This window comes from Puma concolor, chromosome B3, assembly GCF_028749965.1.
Source record: "Puma concolor isolate L17-30 chromosome B3, mPumCon1.1.hap2, whole genome shotgun sequence".
Taxonomy (NCBI): Eukaryota; Metazoa; Chordata; class Mammalia; order Carnivora; family Felidae; genus Puma; species Puma concolor.
This window is the reverse complement of record NC_141672.1, coordinates 111,989,871-112,005,279: the sequence shown is the minus strand read 5'-3', so window position 1 is coordinate 112,005,279 and position 15,409 is coordinate 111,989,871. Positions and strand designations below refer to the sequence as shown.

General features: G+C 41.7%; 1 protein-coding gene across 1 annotated transcript in view; it reads left to right on the top strand.

The window, feature by feature from the left end:
• Window positions 1-3,186: 3,186 nt before the first annotated feature.
• Window positions 3,187-15,409, top strand: part of CLN6 (CLN6 transmembrane ER protein) — a 36,496-nt gene continuing 24,273 nt past the window's right edge. The window contains exon 1 of the mRNA XM_086711044.1: window positions 3,187-3,940. Within this exon, the coding sequence (XP_086567170.1) occupies window positions 3,819-3,940 (122 nt within the window). The 5' untranslated portion in view covers window positions 3,187-3,818. The remainder of the gene's footprint in view (window positions 3,941-15,409) is intronic.

Below are 15,409 nucleotides of genomic sequence, written 5' to 3'. Positions count from 1 at the left end.
AAGCCTACCAACCCTTCTCGGAATTATGTACGTATATACATGTATTAAATAAAATAAGGAAATCGGTTATTATGTTATTTTATTTTATGTTATGTATTGTATTGTATTGTATTGTATTGTATTGTATTGTATTGTATTGTATGTAATCTCTATATCCCATGCGGGGCTCAAACTTATGACCTGGAGATCAAGAGTCACATGCTCTGGGGCATCTGGGTGGCTCAGTTGGTTAAGCATCTGACTTCGGCTCAGGTCCTGATGTCACTGTTCATGAGTTCGCGCCCCACATCCAGCTCTGTGCTGACAGCTCAGAGCCTGGAGCCTGCCTCAGATTCTATGTCTCCCTCTCTCTCTGCCCCTCTCCTCCCCGCTCCCCAGATCCCCTCTCTCAAAAATAAATAAACATTAAAAAAAAAAAAAAAAAAAGAGTCACCTACTCTGCTGACTGAGCCAGCCAGGAACCCCTGTATCTGCTCCTTTGTAAATGCATTAATACCAAGTCTAGTACTGCATGTTGGAGAGGCAGTCCACATGAGTCCTGAGTGTCCCTGTACATTCTTGCTGAGTGTGCCAGACCGCAAGGCTTATCCCTTGCTCGATTCTGAACAGCATCAGTAGCTGGTCACTTAGGCAACCAGTCTAGCTTATTTTCTGCTTGCTACATTTGTCGCTTGCTCAAAAAGTGCACCGGCCCTGGGGCCTAAAGTCCTGTCTTTTAACAAAATCTGCTTCACGTGCTCCTGTGACCTGATCCTGCATGCCTTGTGGAAACAGAAATTAGGGAAACAGCACAAATCCACTGACACTCTGGCTCTATCCCTTTTACCGTGACTAATACAATCTTTCATCTCAGATCCAGGACTTTTGTGACTTCTGCCATGATCCATGAAACTGTGGCAAGCTGACTTGGTAGCTTGTAAGTCGGGCAAAATCTCAGAGCCTTCACAGCTCTGACCCCACATTAATTTCAAAGTAGTGGTAAGCATAAAATGATATTTTGAGATATAAGCAACAGCTGTTACTCAGACCAAAAATACCTGTCATTTTTACCAGTGACAAATGGTCATAATTGTTACTGGTGACATGGCTACAGTCACTGGGATTTGTTGCTTATATTCATAGTTAAAGGAAATGCTAAATTTCAGTTACAGGTTTAGGAAAATAAATGTCAGGGTTTTTTTTTTCTCATTTGAGTTCACAGATCTTGTCTGCTGCCAACTTCCCAAAAGAACACCAGCAAAACCTGTTGATCAAGCAAAGTAAGGCTATTAGGTATTTACTGCAGCAAGGAAAAATAACACCTTGATCGAGATTTGCTAGTATCTTAGAAAGGGGATTTCAAGAAAAGAGATTTGTAGGATTTGGGGGTCTGGGCTCACATGATTTAAGGTGGTTTTTCAAAGCAAGAAATTGATGGGGATTGGGCACAGTTTAGCATACACAGCCCTAGAGAAGCAAGGGTCTCAAAACAAATCTTGATAAATAGACTTTGTCATTATGGTGAGCTCTTTGCCTGTGTGTGCATTCTGTGGTCTTGACAGAGCAGTCATCTGTCCTGTCCCAGATGAGCAAACGATTTGCCCAGATAAATTAATTTCTTGAGCTAGCATTTAATCCATTTATCTTCCTGGGCAAGAATTTTCTGGAACAGTTGCATCATGTTGATATGGGTGGTGTCAGTTCTTACTCAACAAGACCAACTTCTTAGACTGAAATCCCTTTTCTCACAAAAGTGGAGGCCTGCCTCCTTTTGCCTCCTTTTGCCTATTTTTGCTGTCTATCCTTTCCATACTCTGAGTTTACCATAGGTGAGGGTTAAATCTTATAGTCCCAGAGGTGGAATTAGTTTGCTTTCCATATATTTGTATTCAAAACATTTAATATGTACTATTTGTAACATTTGCCTTTGTTAATATTGCCTGCTTTTTAAAAAAAAAAATTAATATTGGGCTGCCTAGTCAATTAAATGTCCAACTCTTGATTTCAGCTCAGTTCATGATTCCAGGGTCATGGCATTAAGCCCCACGTAAGGCTCCGCACTGAGCATGAGGCCTGCTTAAGATTCTCTCTCTTTCCCCCTCTGCCCCTGGCCCCAACTTGCACACACACTCTTTCTCTCTCTCTAAAAGAAAAAGCCTTCTAATGGGGTGCCTGGCTGGCTCATTTGGTAGAGCACGTGACTCTTGATCTCAGGGGTTGTGAGTTCAAGCCTCATGTTGGGCAGAGAGATTCGTTGGAAAAAAAAAAAAAAGGAAAACAAACAACCACCTTCTCTTGACTCACAGCTATTGATTCTTTTTCCTCTTTGCTCCTTGTTTACATTAAAATTCCTACAAAGACCAATCTGTACCTATTGTTTCTAATTACTCTCTTTTCATTCTCCTTTTGAAATAAACTCTTATCTGGAAAAATTCAAAAATTCAAAAATGAACAAAAATACAGAGAATTGTAGAGTATGCATCACCCAGATTCATCATAAGCTCATAGTCAGTCTTGGTTCATCCACACCCCATCCCAGCACACACTCCCACTGTGTCATTTTGAAACAAATCTCAAACGTTGTATCCCTTCACCAATAATTATTTTAGCATATCTTTAGAAGATAAGGTTTTTTAACCTAACTATAATGCCACAAATCTTGAAAATAATACCTTAATACCTAAAACATCATGTGATAAAATAGCACAATATCATAGTGCCTTAAAATTAACAATAATTTCTTGGGGCAGCTGGGTGACTCCGTTGGTTAACCGTCTGACTTCGGCTCAGGTCATGATCTCCTGGTCTGTGAGTTCGAGCCCCACATCAGGCTCTGTGCTGACAGCTCAGAGCCTGGAACTTGTTTCAGATTCTGTGTCTCCCTCTTTCTCTGCCCCTCCCCTGCTCACACTCTGTCTCTCTCTCTCTCAAAAATAAATAAATATTAAATTTTTTTTAAATCAACAATAATTTCTTAATGTAATTAAATATTGAATCAGGGTTCAAATTCCCAGCTGTCTCATAAATAATAGCACGTTTTTGTTTGCTTGTTTGAGTCAGGATGTTAAAATGCCCATATATTGCATTTGGTTGCTATGAACCTTAAATTTATTTTAATTTAGAGATCCCTCCACCACCCTCTCTCTCTTTTTTTTTTTTTTAATTTATTTATAGAAGAAATTAGGTCACTTGAGTTTCCTAGAGTCTGGATTTTGTGATCACATCCCCTTGATATTTTGCTTAACCTGTTCTTATCTCTATTTTTTCTGTAACTTGGTAGTTGGCAGGTAGACCTGGTGACTTGATCAGATTTGAAAAGAACAGCTTTAAATCCAAATGACAGCCCTGCCTTAGTTTAAAGCTAAAGTTCTCTTTTCTGCTTATTATGGATCTCTGATAAAAAATACAATTGCTGAGAAGTCTGTTTTGCTTGCTGTTTGCTACGAGCGTTGTGAACCCTTTCCTGAATGTAACTCACTATGTAATAGAGTGAGTTGTGAAACTTCCTACATGTAGTCTGGTATGTAATAGAATAAGTGATTGTACATGAACTAACCGGCATTTCTCGCTTCTGTAAACCTGCTTGCTCAACACATTCCTCCTCTACCCCCTTTCCCCTTTCCCCTTTTTCCTCCCGCCACAAGTAATGGACAAAGCCTTCCCGCCAAAGAACAGACAAAGGACGCCCAATCAGAGAACGACAAATGACCTTACTTTAAAACCAACTAATCAGGCCCCTCATATTTTGAAACCTCCCCTGTGCTATTTGTCCCTGTCCATAAAAACGCTGTACCAACCCGGATCGAGGGCTCTTAGCATCACCGGCGACGAGTGCGCGGATGTCCAGGTTCAAACCTGCAATAAACGACCCTTGCTGCTTGGCTTTGACTTACGACTCTGGTGGTCTTTTGTGGGAGGCTTCGGAACTTCGGGCATTACAAGATTCAAGTTTAGATGTTAGGTAAGTAGAGTTCAGAGATAGAGCAGTGATCTCATATCGGGGGACCACGATGTCTAGCTATCTCTTTCTCACTTTGTCTCTCTTTTGCAATCTTTGGTGATCATTATCTTTGTGGGTATTTTCAATGGTTACATTGTTCCTTCTCCATTTAACAATGAGAATACTTTTATAAAGAGAAATTTCCTCTCATCGACTATTTGGCTATCCTGATATACAGTTTACATAGAAAAGTCAGGGGGCACCTGGGTGGCTCAGTCAATTAAGCATCTGACTTCGGCTCAGGTCATGATCTCACTGTTCATGAGCTTGAGTCCTGCGTTAGGCTCTGTGCTGACAGCTCAGAGCCTGAAGCCTGCTTCAGATTCTGTGTTTCCTTCTTTCTCTGCCCCTCCCTGGCTTGTACTCTGTCTCTGTCTCTCAAAAATAAATACACGTTAAATTTTTTTTTTTTTTTTAAAAGAAAAGGCAGGTCACATTTGATTCCTTTTGTTTTCATCTGTTTGTTTTCAAAACAGTGAATTGTTTCCTTAGTATCCTTCAAAGCTGAATTTTGAAACTGTGGGAGGCTTTTTTTTTTAATGTTTATTTATTTATTTTTGAGAGAGAGAGAGAGAGAGAGAGAGAGATCAGGAGCAGGGGAGGGGCAGAGAGAGAGGGAGAGAGAGAATCCCAAGCAGGCTCCACGCTGTCAGTGCAGAGGCTGATGTAGGGCTTGGACTCACAAACTGTGAGATCATGACCTGAGCTGAAATCAAGAGTCCAACATTTAACTGACTGAGCTACCCAGATGCCCCTAAAATTTGGGGAGTTTTTATGGTGTCATTACAAACTCCTGGACTTAAACATATTTTACATGCTTCCACTCATTTTTATTGATGGAAATTCCATTTCTAATCTATCATATTGTCAAAGATCAAAGTTTGAAAACACACAAAGGCTGTGCAAAATGGTTCAATCTCTATGGACAGCAGTTTGGCAATATTTAACAAATTATAAAATGTACATTTCCCTTGACCCAACATTTTACCTTTAAGAGTGTAACCTATAGATACACACACGTGCACAAAGTGATCATGTACAAAGATATGAATTGCAGCCTTGTTTACTTTAGCCAAAATTTGGAAAGAGATATTTGTACACCCATGTTCATAGCAACGTTATCCACAGTAGCCGCAAGGTGGAAGTAACACAAATATTCCTGGATGGGTGAATGGATGAGGAACATGTGGCATATATACATACAGTGGAAAGTTGTTCGATATTAACAAGGAAGGACATTCTGACACATGCCACCACGTAGATGATCCTTAAGAACATTATGCTAACAGGTCACGATCTCGCGGTCCGTGAGTTCGAGCCCCGCGTCAGACTCTGGGCTGATGGCTCAGAGCCTGGAGCCTGTTTCCGATTCTGTGTCTCCCTCTCTCTCTGCCCCTTGCCCGTTCATGCTCTGTCTCTCTCTGTCCCAAAAATAAATAAACGTTGGAAAAAAAAAATTTTTAAAAAAAAAGAACATTATGCTAAGTGACACAGCCAGTCACAAAAAGACAAATGCAATACGACTTCAGTCAAACTCATGGAAACGGAAAGCAGGACGGTGGTTGCCATGCCTGGCAGGAGGAAAAAATGGAAGAAAGGTAGTGTTTGATGAGTATGGAGTTCCAGTTTTGCAAGATGAAAAACGTCCGGGCCTCGTCGCACAGTGCTTGCTCCCACAGCACACACACTAAAATTGGAGACACTGGTTGCACAACATGAATGTGTTATACCGCTACTGAGCTGTACAATTAAAATGGTTAAGATGGTAAACGTCATGTGATACGGTGTTTCCAATTACAAATTAAAAACTTTTTTCCACCGTTTAAAAATGTAAAGAAAACTTTAAGGTTTAAATTATTAGCATGAATTTTACCATTCTTTGTATTGTGCTGTGCCAGTTTTGGGGGGTTTTTTGTTGTTGTTTTATGTTTTTTTGGGGGGGGAGCAAGTCAGCAAGAGAGAGAATCCCACAGAAGTGGGGCTTGTGTTCACTGGAAGCGGGGCTCCAGCTCACCCCATAGGGACTCGGGTTCAGGAACGGTGAGATCATGACCTGAGCCGAAGTCCGGTGCTTAACCACCTGAGCCACCCAGGTGCCCCTGTGTAGTGCCAGTTGTAGATGCAAATATCATAGTATTTAATTCGCATGTGGAATCAGAAATTGCACAATTTTCATGGGGTGGCTTATCTCTAGGGAGTGCCGTGAGCAGTCCAGAAGAGACAAACACAAGAAAACCTGAGGCAGGTTGGGGAGGGGGAAGACCCCCGCCCCCCCCCGCCCCCCCCCCCCCCCCCCCCCCGCCGCCGCCACCGCCACCGCCTCACCTTCCCCCTAAGCTCAAAGCCAGACTAGGGCATGCTTTCTTTTCCAGCCCAGACCTGCATGCTCCCGCCAGCCGCCAACGACGGTGCCACACCCTGGCCGAGTCTGGAGAGAGTCAGGCCAGTTGTCTCGCCTTCCTAAGGCCCGCTGCCCAAACCAGGCAGACAGGCAACTCCCAACGGTACCGTCACCTCCGTGGGGCGCCAGTTGCGCTCCGTCCCTGGGTAGGAATACGGACAAGAGACCCGGCGCTGCCAGCCCCGGGAATGGATGGCCCCCACCGCACCCCGCCCTGCCCCTCCCCACGACCCTGCCCAGGACCCTTAGCCCTTGGCGAAGGTGGCAGCAGTCACAGAGCAGGGCTACCGCTATGGCCACAAACCATGAAGGTGGCTCTATGCAGGGATCACAAGCGTTGGTGGCAGAATCTCAAGTAGTGCTGTCCAGTGGAAATAACAGTATGAGCCACATAGTACGTCATTTCAAAATTTCTAGTAACCACATGAAAACGTAAAAGGAGGGGCCACTGGGTGGCTCAGTCCGTTGAGCCACTGACTTTGGCTCAGGTCATGATCTCGCAGTTCACGAGTTCGAGCCCTGCTCTATGCTGACAGCTCAGAGCCTCGGATTCTGTGTCTCCCTCTCCCCACTGTCCGCCTCGCTCACGTGCTCTCTTTCCTTCTCTCTCAAAAATAAACAAACATAAAAAAAGTAAAAGGAAACAGATGAAATTAATTTCAATAGTACATTTTACTTAACATATCTAAAACATAATAATTTCCGCAGGTAATCACTATGAACAATTATTAACAGGCACTGAACTTTTTTTTTTTATACCAAGTCCTCAAACTTCAGAGCTATTTTACACTTAGGGCAGGTCGCATTCCAAGCACTCAACTGCCACATGTGTGGCCAGTGGCTAATGTAGTGGACAGGGCAGGTCTGGAGAATGAAAACAGAAGTAGGAGGTGGCTGGGGTACCATGTGTGCTGTTGCCCCTGGTGGCATAACATTGGCCGCTGAAACAAACATCTACCAACATTTGTCAGTTACATCACATGAAGAAGCTGTGCGGCACCGGAATTCCTGTGAGTGTTTTCGATGACTATTACGTTGCTATTTTAACACTGTTAATGAAAATTTAAATATCCCTGAATATAACAGTGCCATCTGGAAATTCATTACCCAGTGGTTCTAAGGCCGGTACTGAAAAACATAGCCGCCGATCAATAAACATAGAAGGGGCAGTTAGAGGGGTCAGTTGCCATGAAGGAGGCCAAGTAGTTGATCTCATGCTCCATATTGTTAATTTAGGGATGAACGCCTTGGGAAGTATTGGAAAATTCTGAGAAATCAAAATCAACATTCAAGCAGACACACTTTTAACTTTGCAAAATGGTTACATAACCAGGCAAAAAGAAAGGAAAAAACAAAACCTGGCCGCCTCACCTCAAGACGCTAGCCAGAGTTCTGTGCACCTGCGCTATCCTGGTTGTGCATGTAAACACTCTGAGAATCACCCTGTAGGGTAGTTGCCGCAAGAAGGCTGCCTTGAGGTAGTGTTTCCGTCTTCACCAGCCTTCTCCTTTTAGGAGGTACTTCACTGACGGACTAGCCTGTCATGTAGTGGTGAAAGAGGGTAACTACAGGCCACTCTATAAAAAGCTTCATGTCTAGTATTTGATACATCAAAAGAGTAAATGCAGCATAAAATAAACTCCTGGAGACCCACTGTTCAAGTGAAGAACATTATCTCTTGATGCATCCACCTGTACGCCTCTTTCCTATCTTGCCCTGCCTCCTAACCAGAGGTAACACTAGCTTGAATTTTATGTTGACCATTTTTTAAAAATTTTTAAAAATATGTAGCTTTATCATATGTGTATGCACATAAACAAAATATTTTTTAGTTTACTTGTTTGAGCTTTATAAATGTGGAAACATGACTTTATTTTTTTTAAGTAATAAACTTATTTTGTAAGTAATAAACTTATTTATTTTGAGGCAGGGGGAAGGGCAGAGAGGGAGGGATAGAGAGAATCCCAAGTAGGCTCCACACTGTCAGCAAAGAGCCCAGTGTGGGGCTCGAACTCACAAATCATGAGATCAGGACCTGAGCTGAAATCAAGAGTCAGCCACTCAACTGACTTAGTCACCCAGGCGCCTCTGTGGTATCATGACTGTATGTAGTTTTCTGCAACTTGCCTTCTTCATACATTGTATTTGACCAGGTTATGTATGTAGCTGTAGTTCATTTCACTATATGAATATATCGCTTTTTGATTTATACATTCTCCTGTCAGTGGCCATTTGGTGGTCTCCAATTGTTTTGCTGTTGTAAACAGTACGGCAATGAATATTCTTATGCATGTGCAAGAATCTCTGTGTCATATATTTAGTTCAACTTTACAAAATATTGCCAAAGTGTCTCTCACAGTTGTACCAATGTACAATTCTAAGAGTTAATTCAAATAATCTAATTTGTGGATTCTTTTAGTTTGCTACGTATGCAATACATTAGCCGCAAATAATGACCGTATTATTTCCGTCTTTCTCCTTATATCTGTCCTATACTTGCCCTATTGAGCAGATGTCTTGTTCTGCTCTAAAAGGAACAGTAGCTTTCAATGATTCACTATTAAGAGTGATGACTATTGTAGGCTTTTTTAGAAAAGACAACCTTTGAATGTTAGGAAGTTTCGTTTTATTCCTGTTTTACTAAGAGCTTTTTGCATGATTGGATGTTGACTTTTTTTTTTTTTTTTTTTTTTAAATTTTTTTTTTTCAACGTTTATTTATTTTTGGGACAGAGAGAGACAGAGCATGAACGGGGGAGGGGCAGAGAGAGAGGGAGACACAGAATCGGAAACAGGCTCCAGGCTCTGAGCCATCAGCCCAGAGCCCGACGCGGGGCTCGAACTCACGGACCGCGAGATCGTGACCTGGCTGAAGTCGGACGCCAACCGACTGCGCCACCCAGGCGCCCCTGGATGTTGACTTTTACTGAATGCCTTTACTACATCCACTGGGATAGATAATCATATAACTTCTCCTTTAAGCCGTTAATGTGGTGAATTAAAGTCACGAGTTTTTAGGTTAAATCATCCTAATATTCTTGGGATAAATCCAGCTTAGTCATGATGAATTATCTTTATCATACACTGGTGGGCTTGATTTGCTAATATTTTGTTTATAACATTTCCATCTATGTTCAGGAGGGATTCTGGTCTGTTATTTTCTTTCTCATACAGTCCTTCATTGCTTCTATTTCAAGGTTGTACTAACCTCATTTGAGTTGGGGAGTATTGCTTCTTTTGATAGTCTTTGTAAGAGTTGTTATAAAATTAGAGTAATTTATCCTATGAAAACCTGCTAGGAATTGCCTAAAAACCAGCTAAGCTGCTGCTGCTGCTGCTGCTGCTGCTGCTGCTGCTTCTTCTTCTTCTTCTTCTTCTTCTTCTTCTTCTTCTTCTTTTTTAAAGCTGCTGATTCAATTTCTTTAATACCATTGGAAACTCAGCTTCTCTTGTTACTTCTTTGACAAATTATATTTTTCTAGAATTGTTTCCCTTTCGGGGTGCCTGGCTGCCCAGTAGGAGAAGTGTGCAACTCTTGATCTCGGAGTTGTGAGTTCGAGCCCCACGTTGGGCATAGAGATTACTGAAATAAATAAAACTTAAAAAAAATAAAATATAGAAATGTTTCCCTTTCTAATAAGTTTTCGAATTCACTGATCTAATGCTATCCGTGATATGTTCATCTTACGTTTTTAACTTCTTCTGTATTTGTCACTTTCTTCTGTTCTTTATTTCAATTACTGTCTACTTTTGCATGCTACTACCCTCTTTCTGACTGAATCTTTCCAGAGGGTCTATTTTATCTGGCATTGGCTTATTAATCATCTCTATTGTTTTTTAAAAACTTTTTTTATTTTTTTTTAACGTTTATTTATTTTTGAGGCAGAGAGAGACAGAGCATGAATGGGGGAGGGGCAGAGAGGGAGGGAGACACAGAATCGGAAGCATGCTCCAGGCTCTGAGCCATCAGCCCAGAGCCCGACGCAGGGCTCGAACTCATGGACCGTGAGATCGTGACCTGAGCTGAAGTCGGACGCTTAACCGACTGAGCCACCCAGGCGCCCCGATCATCTCTATTGTACATTTGCTGTCCATGGCATTAATTTTTGCTCTTATCTTTATTTTTTCCTTGTGCTTTGAGTTTATTCTACTGGGGTTTTTTTTTTCTTTTCTCTTTTCCTCTTTCCTTTCTTTTCTTATTTATTAGAAAGAGAGAGTGCGCATTAGTGGGGGGAGCAGCAGAGAGAGGGGAAGAGCGAGAACTCCAAGAAGGCTCTGCATGGACAGTGCAGAGCCCAACACAGGGCTCAAACCCATGAACTGGGAGATCATGACCTGAGCCGAAATCAAGAGTCAGATGCTCAGCTGACTGAACCACCCAGGTGCCCCTCCTCTTTCCTTTCTTTCCCTTCCTCTCCTCTTTCCTCTAGCTCACTAATTTTCAGGGTTTTTTTCCTAATGTAAGTATCTAAAACTATAAATTTCCCTATGCTTACCATTTTTGCCACATCTACCAGTTTTGATATGTAGAATTTTTATCACATATCATATTGTTGTCTCTATGCCATGTTCAATTTCTATGATGAATTCTTACTTGACTCATAAATTATTTAGAGGTGCACTGTCTAATTAATTTCTAAAACTGGGGGGAGTGTCACTTTTCTTTCTGTTGCAGACTTCTAGTTTAATTGCATAACGTAGATCTATGATCATAGGTCATAAAATGTGGTTTACGTAAGCCACATGACTTGAATGTGTTGAAACTACCTTTATGGTCTTTTATGTGGTCAATTTTTAGAAATGTTCCATGTGGCAGTGCTTGGGTGGCTCAGTTGGCTAAATGTCCGACTTCAGCTCAGGTCACGATCTCACGGTTCGTGAGTTCTAGCCCTGGTTGTCAGCACAGAGCCTGGAGCCTACTTCAGATTCTGTGTCTCCCTGTCTCTCTGCACCCCTTACCCTGCTCGCACTCTGTCTCTCTCTCTCTCTCTCTCTCTCTCTCTCTCAAAAATAAATAAAAACATTTTTAAAAAATAAAGAAATGTTCCGTGTGTACTTGAAAATAATGTCTATTCCTTGATGAATGGATGCAGAGTAATTTGTAAACATCCACTAAGTTGGGCTGCTTGGCTATGTTACTCAAATCTTTCCTGACCTATCAATAATTGAAAGCATTGTACTGAAATCTCCCACTCTGTTAGCGGATTACTCAATTTCTCTCCATAGTTTTATAAATTTTTATTTTATATATTTGGGTGCTATTTTAATAGGTACCCACAACTTTAGAACTATTATATCTTCCTAATGATGTAAACCTTTTATCGTCATAATGATAAAAGGCCCTAGTAATACTTTTTGCCTTATATTCCATTTTGTCTAAAATCAATATAATTACACCTGCTATCTTTTACTTAGTATATGGCTGGTATATCTTTTTCAATCATTTTACCTTCATCCTTTCTGTGTCCTTTTACTTTAAGTGTGTCTAAGTTTGTTTGTTTGTTTGTTTGTTTGTTTGTTTGTTTAGGTGAGTTATATGCCCAATGTGGGGCTTGAACTCACAACCCTGGGATCAAGAGTCATATGCTGTACCCATTGAGTCAGCCAGGCACCCCTAGGTGTGTCTAAATTTTTTTAAGTGTAGGTCTGAGAATCAGTCTTTTAATAGGTGGTTTAGTGTACTTATACTTCCAGTGGTTACTGATGGTATTTTCATTTCTACCATCATGTTACTTTCTATTTGTTCTTTTCTAAACTTCTTTCTTCCCCCCCTTTTTTTTTCTGCTAAATTGAGCTGTTGGGTTTTTTTCTTTCTTATTCTGTCTTCTCCTCTACTGGTGTGGAAGTGATACTTTCTCTGGGTTTAGTGATTACCCTTGAAATTTTACCATGCACATTTAACAAAGTCTGAAGTAAATCAGTCCCTGAGCCTTCTCAGGAAAAATACAAGGAAGTTCACTGACTCTCATCATCCTCCCCTCCCCTCACCTATGAATCATTATTATCCAGCCTTTGTTCCTGTCCTTTGTCAAGCCCACATATCATATACCATCATCATCTTTCATTATATTTATGCAGACAGTGTTTGTTTGCAATTATCTACATGTTTACTAATTTCCTTGCTCACAATTTCTTCTTGCATTTTTAGACCTTCCTTCTGGGATCATTTTCCTTCTTCCTGAAGTACATCTTCTAGATGTACTTGTTTTAGAGAAAAGTCTGTTCATAGTAAAATTCTCAGGTTTTTTTCCTAAAAATATCCCTGGTACACCTTCATGTTTCTATTTCACACTCATTCTTGAAAGGTAATTGTGCTGGGTACACAATTCTGGGTTGATGGTTATTTTCCATCTTCTTGTACTTTGAAGATGTTTTTCTATCTTATAGATTCATGTTCCTGTTGCCATCTTAATTGTTGTTTCTTTGTAGTTAATTTATCTTTCCTCTCTAGCTGCTTTTAAGATCTTTACCTGTAGTGTTCTGTGGTTTCTCTACAATATGTCCAGGTATGGGTTTCTTTTTTTTTTTTTAAACCTATTTGATGTATGTGTTTCTTCTGTCCATAGGTTCACATCTTTCATCAGTTCTGGAAATTTGTAGTCATTATTAGCTTTTCAAATACTGCTTCTCCTTTACTCTCCTTTTCTCTTCTTCTGGGATCCTGACTGGATATTTTTTAGACCTCCTCATTCCATCCTCCCTTCTCTTAACCCTTCCTTCATATTTCTCATCTCCTTGACTCCGTGTGTGGCATTCGAGGTAATTTTCTCAGATATGTCTTCCAGTTCACTAATTCACTATTCAGCTGTTTAATCTGTTGTTGAGCCTATCCACTGAATTTTTAATATCAACAATTAAATTCCATTTGCTTCTTTTTTGGAGATGTCTAGAGATTTGCAATAGTCTCTTTACCTTGCTTATTTTTTTTTAATGACAGTCTTATTGAGATATAATTCACAAACCATAAGATTCATCCTTTGGGATGAATTCATTGTGAGTTTTTTTATTTTTAATTTTTTTATGTTTATTTATTTCTTAAGAGAGAGAGAGAGCGAGAGAGAGAAAGCACAAGCAGAGGAGGGGCAGAGAGAGAGACAGAGGACCCAAAGTGGACTCCACGCTGACAGCAGCGAGCCTGATGTAGGGCTCAGCCTCACAAACCGTGAGATCATCACCTGAGCTGAAGTCAGTCTCTTAATCAACTGAGCCAACCAGGTGCCCTCATTCTGTGTGTGTGTGTGTGTGTGTGTGTGTGTGTGTGTGTTTTAATTTTAATGTTTATTTATTTTGGAGAGAGAAAGGAAGCGAGCACGAGCAGGAGAAGGGCAGAGAGAGAGGAGGACAGAGGATCCAGAGCAGGCTCTGGGCTGACAGAAGAGAGCCCTATGCGGGGCTCCAACTCATGCACCATGAGGTCGTGACCTGAGCTGAAGTAGGACACTTAACCGACTAAGCCACCCAGGTGCCCCCAATTCATTGGTGTTTAATATAGTCACAGAATTTGTGATACTATTACCACCATCTACTTCTAGAATATTTCTGTCACCCCAAGAAAGAAATCCCATGCCTGATTGGCAGTCACTACAAATTTCCCTCCACCCCCTCCCCCGGAAACCACTAATCTATTTTCTGTCTCTATAGAGTTGCCTATACTGGACATTCTATAATGTTCCTAAGGTTCACCTATGTTGTAGCGAGTATCAGTACTTCATTCCTTCTTGTGCTGAATAACAGTCCATTATATGAATATACCACATGTTGTTTATTTATTTACTAACTAAATTGATGGAAATGTAGTCGATGGAAATCTGGGCTGTTTCTGCTTTGGGCTATTATGAGGAATGCTAATACGAGCATTCATTTACCAGTTTTTGTGTGGATGTATATTTTCATACTATAAGACATATAAAAACCTAGAGGGCTGAGGGAATGTACCCAAGGAACACAAACTTTGAAGGGGGGCACCCGTCCCGAAGCTGAGGTTCAGACCTCACTAAAGAAGATGTGGTTGCAGCCCACTGGAAGGCAGAGAAGACTGCAAGGTGGCTTGGGTCACAGCCTGTCCTCAGTCTCTGGAAAGGCAAGAAGTAACCTCCTGGGACACAGATGAGCTTCTCTCAGGGGACAGGTAGACAGGCACACAGGTGCACAGAAGCAGTGTGGGTACCGTGGCTGGATGGAGGCCCAGAGCATCTATTATCCATGTGAGAGGGCCACAGGAAGGTGATCACCAGGCTGGACAGGGGCTACAAGTTCACTGAGACTGTGCATTCTGGGACACCACACCACTGGAAGTCCTCTCATCAAGACTACGCTCCAAAGGTATAGCTCCACAACCAGCAGAAGCCCCTTCCTCCCCTAATGTCTTTCCAGCGCCCCCTACTGAAAAAACTTATCATGCTCATTGTAAGGTAATCAATCTGTCTCCAGGAATGTTGCCCATTATCCTACAGGAGGTGTTGGTAACTGAATTTGGAGCTGACGGTCCATAAATTCATGATTGGCACACCAAGTACCTAAGTTTTGAATACAGGGAAAAAGAAGTTTATATGACCATTGGATCAGTAAGGGAAGTAAAAAGAAAGGGGACTTCAACTGTAACTTCCCTCTGTAGCTCCCACGTGAGTGGCTCTCAAGGTTTGCTCTGAGGCCACTCTAATCTCAGGAGCCTCTTGAAAGCACTTGCCCACTCTTTCCAGCTGCCGCACATTGCTGGGGATTCTCAAGCACACCCAGAAGCTGACGTGAGCTCACATCTGCCCATAAAGTCAGTCTGCGACACCTCTGGAGAACTGTGCCCTCTCCCTTTCACCTGCCTTCCCAGCCTCTCACAAGGGCCTCTGGAATGCCACAGGGCAGAGGGTTCTGGGAAATGTAGTTTCTGCTTCTCCGTGCCACAGAGGAGACCTCAGAAGGTGGAGACAGTGACAAGACACAATCCCTTAGAGACCTGAGCTAAAGCAGAGTCTTGAGTCAGATCCCCCACATTGACACTCGTCCAAGGGAGGCTTCCCAGTAACCGCTGAAATG